Genomic DNA, 12,517 nt, shown 5'->3' with positions numbered 1-12,517 from the left:
TTCCCCTTCAGAATGTCCTCCCCTTCAGAATGTCTTCCCCTTCAGAATGTCTTCACCTTCAGAATGTCTTCCCCCTTCAGAATGTCCTCCCCTTCAGAATGTCTTCACCTGCAGAATGTCTTCCCCTTCAGAATGTCCTCCCCTTTAGAATGTCGTCCTCTTCAGAATGCCTTCCCCTTCAGAATGTTCCCTTTTCATAATGTCGTCCCATTCAGTGCTTCCTCCCTTTCAGAATGTCCTCCCCTTCAGAATGTCTTCCCCTTCAGAATGTCCTCCCCTTCAGAATGTCCTCCCCTTCAGAATGTCATCACTTTCAGAATTTCTTCCCCTTCACAATGTCCTCCCCTTCAGAATGTCTTCCCCTTCAGAATGTCTTCCCCTTCAGAATGTCCTCCCCTTCAGAATGTCGTCCTCTTCAGAATGTCTTCCCCTTCAGAATGTCCTCCCCATCAGAATGTCCTCCCCTTCAGAATATTCTCCCCTTCAGAATGTTCTCCCCCTTCAAAATGTCGTCCCCTTCAGAATGTCGTCCCCTTCAGAATGTCTTCCCCTTCAGAATGTCGTCCCCTTCAGAATGTCTTCCCCTTCAGAATGCCCTCCCCTTCAGAAAGTCCTCCCCTTCAGAATGTCTTCCCCTTCAAAATGTCTTCCCCTTCAGAATGTCCTCCCCATCAGAATGTCCTCTCCATCAGAATGTCTTCCCCTTCAGAATGTCCTCCCTTCAGAATATCCTCCCCTTCAGAATGTCTTCCCCTTCAGTATCTCCTCCCCTTCAGAATGTCGTCCCCTCCTCCTCCCCTTCAGAATGTCTTCCCTTCAGTCCCCTTCAGTATCTCCTCCCCTTCAGAATGTCTTCCCTTCAGAATGTCGTCCCCTTTCAGCATCTCGTCCCTTCAGTATCATCTCCCAATCAGGCCCCCTTCAGAATGTCTTCCTCTTCAGAATGTCGTCCCCTTCAGTATATCCTCCTTTTCAGAATGTCGTCCCCTTCAGTATCTCCTCCCCTTCAGAATGTCTTCCCTTCAGAATGTCGTCCCCTTCAGTATCTCATCCCCTTCAGAATGTCTTCCCCTTCAGAATGTCGTCCCCTTCAGTATCTCCTCCCATTCAGAATGTCGTCCCCTTCAGTATCTCATCCCCTTCAGAATGTCGTCCCCTTCAGTATCTCCTCCCATTCAGAATGTCGTCCCCTTCAGTATCTCCTCCCCTTCAGAATGTCGTCCCCTTCAGTATCTCCTCCCATTCAGAATGTCGTCCCCTTCAGTATCTCCTCCCTATCAGAATGTCGTCCCCTTTCGAATGCCCTCCCCTTCAGAATGTCTTCCCCTTCAGAATGTCGTCCGCTTCAGTATCTCCTCCCCTTCAGAATGTCGTCCCCTTCAGTATTTCCTCCCCATGAGAATGTCGTCCCCTTCCGAATGTCATTCCCTTCAGTATCTTCTCCCCTTCACTATTTCCTCCCCATCAGAACGTCGTCCCCTTCAGTATTTCCTCCCCATGAGAATGTCGTCCCCTTCCGAATGTCCTCCCCTTCAGAATGTCGTCCCTTCAGTACTTCCTCTCCATCAGAATGTCCTCCCCTTCAGAATGCCTTCACCTTCAGAATGTCGTCCCCTTCAGTATTTCCTCCCCTTCAGAATGTCGTCCTCTTAAGCATGTCGTCCCCTTCAGAATGTCTTCCCCTTCAGAATGTCGATCCTCTTAGTGTCTTCACTTTCAGAATGTCCTCCCTTCAGTATTTCCTCCCCTTCAGAATGTCGTCCTCTTAAGCATGTCGTCCCTTTCAGAATGTCTTCCCCTCCAGAATGTTGATCCCCTTAGAGTGTCCTCCCCTTCAGTATTTCCTCCTTTTCAGAATGTCGTCCCCTTCAGGATACTGACCCCTTCAGAATGTTGTCCTCTTCAGAATGTCTTCCCCTTCAGAATGTTCCCCCTTTCATAATGTCGTCCCCTTGAGTACTTCCTCCCTTTCAGAATGTCCTCCCTTCAGCTTGTTGTCCTTTCAGAATGCCATCACCTTCAGTATGTTGTTCCCTTCAGAATGTCGTCCCCTTCAAAGTGTTGGCCCCTTCAGAATGTCGTTCTCTTCAGAATGTCATCCCCTTCAGTATAACCTCCCTTCTGTTTGTCATCTTCAGTATGTCGTCCCCTTCAGTATTTCCTCCCCTTCAGAATGTCCTTCCTTTCAATACTTTCCCTTCAGTATGTTATCTAAGCTAAACTCTTTTCTACAGCCTCCACTTCATCTCCTTCAGAATATCCTGCCCCTTCAGTAGGTCGTCTAACCTCCTCACCAGGGAATCGCGAGCCTTTTTGGCCAGACGCAGGTCCCTCTCGGCCTTCTCCTTGCCCTTCTTGTACTCGGAGAGCTCGTCCTTCATCTCCTCCCGCTCCTTGAGCCAGGACGTCGTCAGCTCCTTCTGACGTTCCTCCGCCTGGGAGACGCTGGTCTTCTCTTCGTCCAGCTGAAGAAGGGAGGAGGAGGAGGAGGAGGAGGAGGAGGAGGAGGGAGGAGGAGGAGGAGGAGGAGGAGGAGACCGACGGAGGTCGAGCACCAACGGAGGTAGATGAATCACCGAAGTCGAGAGGAAAGAAGAGAAGATAAAGACCATAAAGTGGGAGAGAGAAAGGGAAAATAAAAAGGAAGATAAGTTGGATAAATGGAAAGGAAATGGAAAGATTCAGAAGACATAAATATAAATAAGAAATGAGAAGCACTGTCTCGGAAACACTGAGAAACAACACTCAACATGAACAGACAGATAGATTCTACTGAAAGTCAATACTTCAAATCATATAGTAAACAAGGCAGTCAGCAGAATATTATCGGTATTATTTTTGCATTAATAAGTTTGCCTGCTTCATGTTCTGCTGCATATTATACACAGTGCATCAAGAAGACTCTAGTAAATTGCCATGCACGTTACAGTAAGCAATTAATCTACATTACAGGCAGCTGAGAGAATATAAATATCTATTGTATACTAAAAAGCTCTTATTGCTTCATGTCCAGATAATCAAATCTTGTTACCATGAATTTCAAGCGAATGTAAAGTGACTATATAATTCTAAGTTATCTATAAATAATGACTATATTGCAAGGGTATTTGAGAGCAACTGCATGTTAGGAACTATACGAAATAGACGGAATTACATTGTAGATAGTAAAGGATCAACAGAATAAATAATTGACTAATAATGTTTTGAATGTCGATTTTTTCTGACTGAAAAAATACTGTAATTCAATGTTACATAAACTAGAAAACTGGAAAAATAAACGTGATTTTTAATGGTAATTGACAGAAATTTAAGCAGTAATATTATTCTAAACTCTTACTACAGAAGCCACAGTTGGACCATGCATTTTACGTACTAGTAAATTAAGATTTAGATATTCTACAAAGCTAAAAAAATTATTCGTAAAGACAACAACAACATTAAAAAATGAAGACATATATGAACCATGAACCATACGGTCTATACCAGCATAATCACACACACACATATATATATATATATACAGTGTATAAGATAGTCCCAGACTCGACAGATAAGAATATACTGAAGGCAATTTGAAGACCCATCACTCAGAGATCCCACTTACTTTGAATTGAAGTTTTTCAAGGGCGAGCTTCGCCTCTCTCTCAGATTTCTCCGTGAATTTCAAGTTCTCCTCAATCTCCTTCAATTTCTTCTCAAGGGATGCCGTCGTCTGCTGGGCTGTCGCCAGCTGTGGTGAGCCAGAGGAAGGGAGAAAAAAGATTGAGTGCATGAGATGGCTGTGATCGAGAGAGATGACGAGGGATGGAGAGAGACTGGAGGAGAGAAATGGCCAAATTGAACATCTGTCTTGTGGTGGGAGTAAGTTGGAAAAAGATGGAAAAGCGTAGATAATGGTTGTCTAGTTGTGGGAGAAAGTTGGAAAATAATGAACAACTGTAGAGAGCTGTTGTCTCGTGATGGGAGAAAGTTGGAAAAAGATGAAAAACTGTAGATAATGGTTGTCTAGTAATGGAAGAAAGTTGGAAAATGATGAACAGCTGTAGAAAGCTGTCGTCTTGTGATGGAAGAAAGATGGAAGAAGACGGAAAAGTGTAGATAATGGTTGTTTAGGAGTGGAAGAAAGTTGGAAAATGATGAACAGCTGCAGAAAGCTGTTGGCTCGTGATGGGAGAAAGTTGGAAAAAGATGGAAAACTGTAGAAAATGGTTGAAAATCTGTCTTAAGATGGGAGAAAGTTGCAAAAAAGATAAAAAAGGACTGTCTAAAATGGTTGAAAGTCTATTTTGTGGTGGAAGCAATTTGGAAAACTGGTTAAATATCTGTTTTGTTGGGAGAAAGTTGGAAAAAGATGAAAAATCTGTAGGAAATGGGTGAACGTCTGTCTTGTGGTGGGAGAAAGTTGGAAAAAGATGAAAAATCTGTAGGAAATGGGTGAACGTCTGTCTTGTGGTGGGAGAAAGTTGGAAAAAGATGAAAACCTGTAGAAAATGGTGGTGGAACATCTGCCTTGTGACGGGAAATGAAATAAAACAGATAAAAGATGCAGGAATTATTCAAACGAGTGCTATGCAATGCTAAAGCACTCGAGGAACCCAGAAAAGGTTAAACAGTATATATCTAAAAGTTCTTGCTTTCTCTTCAGATGAAGAGAAATATGAATATATATTATACATATGGAAATATCTGTTCTTCCCTAACAGCATTTAGAAGATATTATCTTATTTATTTATTATAAACTTAAATTTCAAAGAAGGAAAAGCATCCATGGAATCATAAATTTCATTAAATTATTAATCACAAACATAAGAGATGCTGACAATTCTAATAAAAGTTACAGACTCTCGTCTTTTATTCAACTGAGTAAAAGCAAAGCAAAATCAATGTTGTATACATTAAGAAATTTATACTTCCACAAACAGAATATATCTTTCCTTTGTAATTTCTCGCGTAAGAGAACAAATGAAATACATGATCTCCTTAAAAAAGAAATAACTTAATATAAGCATCGTGAGATTGACCCTGAAAACTGTCATTCAGGATCATGCAATATGATGCTAAAAAGAAATTAAAAATAATTTAATATAAAACAGAAATACGCTGAGATTACTGGTCCCTGTGACATGTAAACAGGCTAATAACTTCATAAATTAGGCTAAAAAAATCCCCAACAAAATCTGCATAAAAATGGATAAATGAATGAATGGATGGATGGATGAGTCAATGAATGAATGAATGAATGGGTAGGTGAATCAATGGATGGATGAGTCACTGGATGGATGGGTGGATGGATGAATATATGAATAAATGAATGAATATACGGATGCGTGGGTGAATGAATGAATGAATTAATGAGCGAATACTTGGGTGGGCTAATTGAATGAGTGAATGAATGAATGGATGGATGGATGGGTGAATAAATTAATGAATGGATGGATGGAGGAATATATGGATGAATGAATGACTGAATCAATCGATGAATGAATGAATGAATGAATGAGATTACTCGAGCAGCTAAGCTAACAGAGCCTGATTTCTTTAACATATCTTCAACAAAGAAGGCGGTCGACTGTTTTTACATTAAGCTGGCCTTATGCCAACGCAATCCCTTGTTCTTTTGACGAGCCGGGGAAGGCGGAACCCATCAATCAAGTCTTTTGTGTGAGAGATGGACAAGAAAGAAGTATTGTTCTTGTAGTATTGAATAAATAAATAAATAATAAAAAAGTTATCTTGAGTTCAGCTGAAAGTTTCAGATTGCATACTGGTTACTGGAACATTAAATTTAGGCCAAAGGGCAAGCGCTGGGACCTCTGATGAGGTCATTTAGCGCTGAAAGGGAAACTGAGGGGAATAGAAAGGTTTGACAGGTGTGACAGGAGGAAAACCTTTTCCAGTTACACTATGAAGTGATTGTTAGAAGGTTGATGAAAGTAAGATGGAAGAAAGAGAACATGAACAGGGGTACAGTGAAATGAATGAAAGGGGTTTTAACTAGGGGCCGCACGGACGCTGCAAACAGCCTATAATAATGCCTACAGTGCGCCACTCGAGGCAAAGGTTTCCCCGTGAGAGATAGAGCTTCCTTCTCTTTCTCTATCCTTTAAGAACTAAATGGAAAGTTATTTTACATGATAATGCGAGAGCTTCCCCTACAGGCAAAAATTTTCCCTCAGAAAAAGCGTTGCTTTTATCTTCATGCTTCCTTTAAGAAATGAAGAGAAAGTTATTCGTTCAATAAAGGATTTTTCCTCTTATGTGAAAAATTCCCTATTAAAAACAAGAGTATCACGTGCCTCTTAGAACAAAGAAACAAAAGGCAGTAACTCAACAATTAAACTACTGGCATCAAAGCAGTACATTATCACAAATAAATCTCAAACAAACACTATATTACTTCATTAATTTCTACTGCTTCATAAAAGCTCGTTACCAGAGGCTACATCAGTACAGTGGCATTCACAATGAATAAATGAATGTCAAGCATTTCAGTAATCTTGTAAATAATAAATACCAATACATTATCTCAGGTATGACACACAATTCATCCAGCAATCTATTACTCAAATCAAGGACAAAATCAACGTTATTCACTTCGTCAAAATCATCGTATGATACGACGCATGCAAATGATTATACATCTCGTCTGACTGATGCCGGACATCAATCAGATCTGTCGTGGGATAATTTGCATAATCTTCGAAATACATATATGCGAGATATACTGTGTTTTAAATAATGCTACAATGTTCAATTATTTTCTCTCAAACGGCTTATTGGATTATGTCATTTCCAGCGAGAGAAATTAAGTTAGTAATTAAAGTGGACAATAATCATATTAGCTCATCAAGTAAAGTCTGTTCCTGCATTGTTAAAAGAATGAAAATGAACTAATTTAACATTTCTATACATAAACATGACACGTAAATAAAGAAGCATTCTACACAAACCACTGAAGTCAAGAGAATGACATCTCTATAGAGAACATCTCAAATTGATTTCTGTGTTCAGGCAACTTTGGAAAGCACTTCCACATTTTGGCTATGAAGATATTGCTTCCTAAAAGAAAAGAATGACTCTACACCGAATTCTTTTAAATATGTAAGTTGTCTCTGTTCAGATCACTATCCCCCTTTCTTTACTTAACCATAAACATTCCAATAAGCAGGGGTTTGGCATAAATGGCTCAAAGAATTATTAATTAAAATAAATAAAACTGATTCTTATGGACATAGAAATATTTAGCTAGTGACGGCAACGTTTATCAGATTCCTAATTGTAAAAGTCGAAGGTATCAATTCTTAATAAGAGCTCTTTAGACTATTGCGTGTAAAATCTCGCGTTTTAGCTTTGTTAAAAGGATAAACCTGATGCATAAACCAAAGAGTTGTTTAATTTCAGACAGGATCGTCTGTTCGTTTGTAAGACTAAGGACACTTTTGGTTTAATCCATCACTCCTCACTGTTCCTATACCATGCCCATGGTATTGTTTCTCATATTTTATTGATTTGGGGGTGGGAGGGGGCGGGAGTAGGGAAGATATAGAGCAGCGATATGCCCGTTACATCGGCCTCTGTCCTTAAAATAAACGATGACAATAAACTAAACGTGTAGAGAAACAAGAGATATATAACTTCCCATCAACTTATCCCAAACTCACATTCATTCACCCAACTCGGTTCTCTTCATAAAACACCGAAAACCCTTTGAAAACCCTCTTGTTTATCTCACCACCTTCAGGAGTTTGACATTCTTTCACCCGTCTCGGTTCTCTTTGCAAAAACCGAAAAAAAACTTTTAAAGACCGTGAGATCTTCCTCACCTCCTTCTGGAGTTTGTGCTTCTCCGTCTGAGCCGCCCTATGTTCCTCGAATCCTACTCCGGCGGCCGACCCTGCCTTCGCCTTCAGTTCCTCGCTCTTTTCCTTCTCCTTGGCCAGGTCCTTCTTCAGGGACTCTACCCTCTCCTCCAACCGACGGACGTCGTCGTCTTGCCCTCCGGCCTTTCCTGCAAGGGCGTTACAGAAAGTGGGGTCATTTGCAAATTGGGGAGAAATGTATGGACATTTAACTATTGGGTTCTGGAGTGCAAGGGCGTCACAGAACCTGAGGTCATTTGCATATTGGGGAGAAATGTGTGGACATTTAAATTATTGGGTTCTGAAGTGCAAGGGCGTTACAGAACGCAAGGTCATACGGAAGTGAGGGATGATATATGAACATTTATAGTTTGATTTCTAGAGCCTTGTTTTGAACAAGGTGTTAAATAATTCAATTGAGAATTCAGTACAAGCTTATTCAGTAAGTGAATTCACGTTTAGCTGGCTAAAAAATATACAAATGGCCTTTATCCGATTTATTATATAATTCTTACTAAATTTAAATTCAGGTTTTTATTGACTTTTATCCAATATAAATTATGTAAAACTTAGCTTTAAAGTCAGCTATATATTATCAACAACAATATTTGACCAAATATTATAGTGACTAAAGGTTGTATAATCTCGAAGATGAGTACCTTCATATTACAACAACTTAATGCGTGAACCTTTTGAAAGGTTCTGCCAAAAAATGATAAACAAAATAACTTGGTTATTAACTATATCATTTATTTCATCAGAGATTAAATCCTTTGAAAGCTACGCCCTACTTTAGGAGACACAACTTGTCACGAAATGTGAATTTCTATGAGGTTTTGAATGAATCCTTATCTTCTCTCTCTCTCTCTCTCTCTCTCTCTCTCTCTCTCTCTCTCTACAGAATTATCCATCCTTGTGGCACCTTATGGTACTTTTCCTATCAATCTGCATACTCTCTCTCTCTCTCTCTCTCTCTCTCTCTCTCTCTCTCTCTCTCTCTCTCTCTTTTGAATTCATTCATCAGTTCAGCACATTATTTTTCCTGGCTATTTAAATTCTCTATCCCCCAAGATCACGTAGAAGAAGAAGAAGAAGAAGAAGAAGAAGAAGAAGAAGAAGAAGAAGAAGAAGAAGAAGAAGAAGAAGACACACTTACTTCTATTAGCTAGAGGTTTGTTATCAAGCTTCTCTCTCTCCTCCTTCAGTTGGCGGGACAACTCGTCGTTGCGCTCTCTCTCCCTTTCGAGTTTATCCTCCAGGTCCCTGAGGCTCGTCAGGTCCTCCGAGGCAGGGCGGCCCTTCTTGGACTTGTCGGTGTCCATGAGAGCAACGTGTAACCTAGCTACAAAGGGCGAGAGAGAATTTTTGGGGACTCGTGTTCTGGGGAGCTTGATGGCGGGTGTTGGCCAGTAATGGCGTTCCATCTACTTGTTTTAATTATAACTCAATTATTTATCAACAAAGGCTTACAGACATTCACTCATATGATAGAGGATCAAAAATCATATAAATTGTATATAATAAACTTATAAATTACAAATTATGAAAAATAATGCTCTTCTATGTATCTCCGGGAACTTGAGGAAATTACATTCCATGTTTGCATTTGAACTAAAACTTCTTAGTTATCTATTGACAAAGGCTTAGAGACATTCACGCATATTTTACAGAAGAGCATAAATTATAAAAATTTTATATTATAAAATTAAAAATTTTAAATTATACACCATAAAAATTAACGTTCTTCTATACACTTAAAAAAAGGCCACTTAATTTCTAGTACCATAATGACATTAGCTAATATTAAATGACTTTCCATATTAAATTCTGTCTTGAATAATTTATATATCTAATAAGAAAGACCTAAAGACCTTAATGTGTAAATAAAAACAAAACAAATGTATCAAGTAATAAAAAATGCTTAAAATTTTAAGAAAAATAATGTCATTCATTTCCAAAACAATTTCTGATGTGCGCAGGTGGAAGATGAGATTCTACTGTACTTAGAATTCCTGAATAATTTCTTGACAAAGAAGTCTGAAGAAGTGACGCATTTATCATACATTTCAAGAAAAGTTATCTTATTCACTTCCAAGGATATTGTTGGCGCAAGCTAATTCCACAATTATTCATTATTATATTCATACGTGCATCTTAGCGCTAATTCCTTAATTATCTACAACGAATGATGTGGACACATTCACCATCCACGCATTTAACAAGAAAGCAAAATTGTATGTATAGAAATGACACATTTGAGACACATTTCAAGAAAAGTGATCGAGAGTTAGGCATGTGTATAATAATTTGGTGTACATACTACCTTAAACATCTGATAAAAACAGGCATAAAGATAAAGCTAAGTAACAACAGGAAAAACAAACATTTAGTTACTCAAAGAAAACTAGGTCTTTGTCAAGGTACCAACATTTAAAGAGTTTTGACTGTATTTTCCTTGTTTTAATGTCTAGAAATTTAAGAAAAACTTTGAGTGGTTGTGTATTTGAAATGTTTTGTGGGAACCTAAATTTACCAGAAATTTACCACATTAATTTCATTCCAAATCGATCTAGGTAAAAATGACATTTATATTAACTAAACAAATCTCGTGGAGAACTAATACCACACTCTACACAACTAAAAACTATATCTAATGAAACAAATCCAAATAACTCGACTACTTTCAGACGTGCCAACTGTATATCTCAGTATCTGTTAGAATCAAGTCATCTTTCCTTTCATTTGATGCTTCAGTCTATTGTATATGTTATTTGAATGACAACAAACTGGCTTTCACCTGGAAAGATCGACAAATATCACGAAGTCAAAGTTGAAGTCAGTGTTTTTAACTTAGCATGTACATGACTGAGTACTGCCAATTCGTTATCAATACAATTACCCTTCTAGTTTACTCTAATATTTTAGAAATTCTATTTTTTAACATAATAAAACAAAAGCAGGAAGAGAAACAACAGAATGATTTGCCCCGAAAGAACATTGTTTGGGAAACCTTCATTAAGGCTTGAGAAACCTTCATGAGGTCCTAAGAAGCCCATAAAGGGTAAGAAGCCTTATGAATGGCTTAAGAAACCTTACTTAAGGCTTGACAGACCTCATAAAAGCTTCGGAAAACTCATGAAGGCTTGAAATCCCCTTTATGAAAGCTTGATAAACCTCATGAAAGCTTCATGAACTCTCATCAAGGCTTGATAAATTCTCATAAAGGCTTGAAAAACCCTCATAAAAGCTTGATAAACTCTCATGAAGACTAGGAAAACCTTAAGCAGGCTTAAAAACTCCTTAGAAGGCTTGAGAAACCTTCACTACAAAAAAAGTGAAGAAGACGGCACATGCTATATCTTTCCTATAACAAGATATGTGACATATACAGAGGTTTAAGAAGGGCATGCACATAAAGACACACTGGAAAAGGGTAAAAAAACTGGAAGCAGGAGAAATTAAAGACTGAGGAAAGCCACTGTCATATGAGTTGGAGTCCTCAAGTGTAGAGTGAATTCAAGTTTTCATGTACAAAGAAAATTCATAAATTGAGAATTGTAATAAGTGAAATGTTTATATAGAGTTGTACTCGTACTACTTTATGCGAGTGAATCTGCTATAGATATTTACGTTTAATCACCAAGTCGAAATTCTATGAATAAGAATTGTCCAAAAATTCAGTAAAATGTATGGAAGCAAAGTATCGATTATCTTATTTGCCTCAACGCACTTATTACGCAGAAGTTAATACACATTGAAGTTAACTCACAGCACTAATAGTGCAGTTGAAACCCTCTTATAAAAATGAAATTTCAATGAAAGTGTCTGTTTTGAAACCACCTCATCACACTCCAGTTTCTTGTGGTACGCGAAGTTCTGTTCCCCGATGTCTACGATTGTTTTGTGTGTGTGTCAGAAAGCACAATCCAGGTTAGTGCTCTTGCGTAGCGTAGCTTATGCCGATATGTCGCCCATGGAAAGACGTCGTGGTGTTTACCAAGGCGGCATAGCTATGCCAAAATGAGCAGCAGGTAGGTCCTTCTGCAGCAACATGGCAAAGTACAGAAAAGCGCATCCAAAATCAAGCAGCTGTAGTCAGCTTCCTTCTTGTAGGTGCTCTGCTCCTCTCTAAGTTCATTCCAGGAAAGTAGGTTTGGTTGTTTTCCCCCTTTCTTTCTCTTTTTTTCTCTGTTTGTCTACCGCTACGGCAAAACGACTTACCGCACTCGTCACTCAGCTCATCAACCATTTGTTTCAGGACCGATTTGGGAGTGAAATCGGATATTTTGGAGAGCTTGCTCTTCTGGTCTCCAGCTGCTCTGACATCTTTGATCTTGCCCTCCTTCTCCTTGAATGCCTTGATCTGGTCGGAGAGCTTACTGTTCTCCATCTCAAGCTCTCGCACTTTTCGTTTCTGCAGTCTCACGTCCGACTCCTTGGTCTCGACTCTCTCCTTCAGAGATTTGTTCTCGATCAGGAGGTCCTCGCGCTCGGTGAAGAGCAAGTGGCACATTTCACCATCAACGGCGCTATTGGAGTCTCTCTTACCTTTGTTCATTTCATCCAGGACTTGTTTCTCGGTCTCAAGGAATTTTAGCTTCACATTGAGAGTGGCTGTTGGCAAAGGAGTGGAGGTTACAGGATGGAGGAACAGGCTA

At 39.1% G+C, this 12,517-nt stretch overlaps 1 protein-coding gene across 17 annotated transcripts in view; it reads right to left on the bottom strand.

Moving 5' to 3' along the window:
* LOC136845355 (early endosome antigen 1) overlaps positions 1 to 12,517 on the bottom strand; it is a 190,661-nt gene that overhangs the window by 69,807 nt on the left and 108,337 nt on the right. For 10 of the 17 annotated variants that reach the window (XM_067115616.1, XM_067115610.1, XM_067115618.1 and 7 more), the window contains 5 exons: positions 12,081 to 12,473; positions 9,016 to 9,201; positions 7,824 to 8,008; positions 3,605 to 3,730; positions 2,295 to 2,465 (listed from right to left, as the gene is read on the bottom strand). In XM_067115616.1, coding sequence (XP_066971717.1) covers positions 2,295 to 2,465; positions 3,605 to 3,730; positions 7,824 to 8,008; positions 9,016 to 9,201; positions 12,081 to 12,473 — 1,061 coding nt within the window. The remainder of the gene's footprint in view (positions 1 to 2,294; positions 2,466 to 3,604; positions 3,731 to 7,823; positions 8,009 to 9,015; positions 9,202 to 12,080; positions 12,474 to 12,517) is intronic. The other 7 variants (XM_067115625.1, XM_067115622.1, XM_067115627.1 and 4 more) reach the window with 2 other exon arrangements.

Source organism: Macrobrachium rosenbergii, chromosome 13 (assembly GCF_040412425.1).
Source record: "Macrobrachium rosenbergii isolate ZJJX-2024 chromosome 13, ASM4041242v1, whole genome shotgun sequence".
NCBI lineage: Eukaryota > Metazoa > Arthropoda > Malacostraca > Decapoda > Palaemonidae > Macrobrachium > Macrobrachium rosenbergii.
Note: the sequence above shows the minus strand (reverse complement) of the source record. Positions and strands in the feature narration are given on the sequence as shown.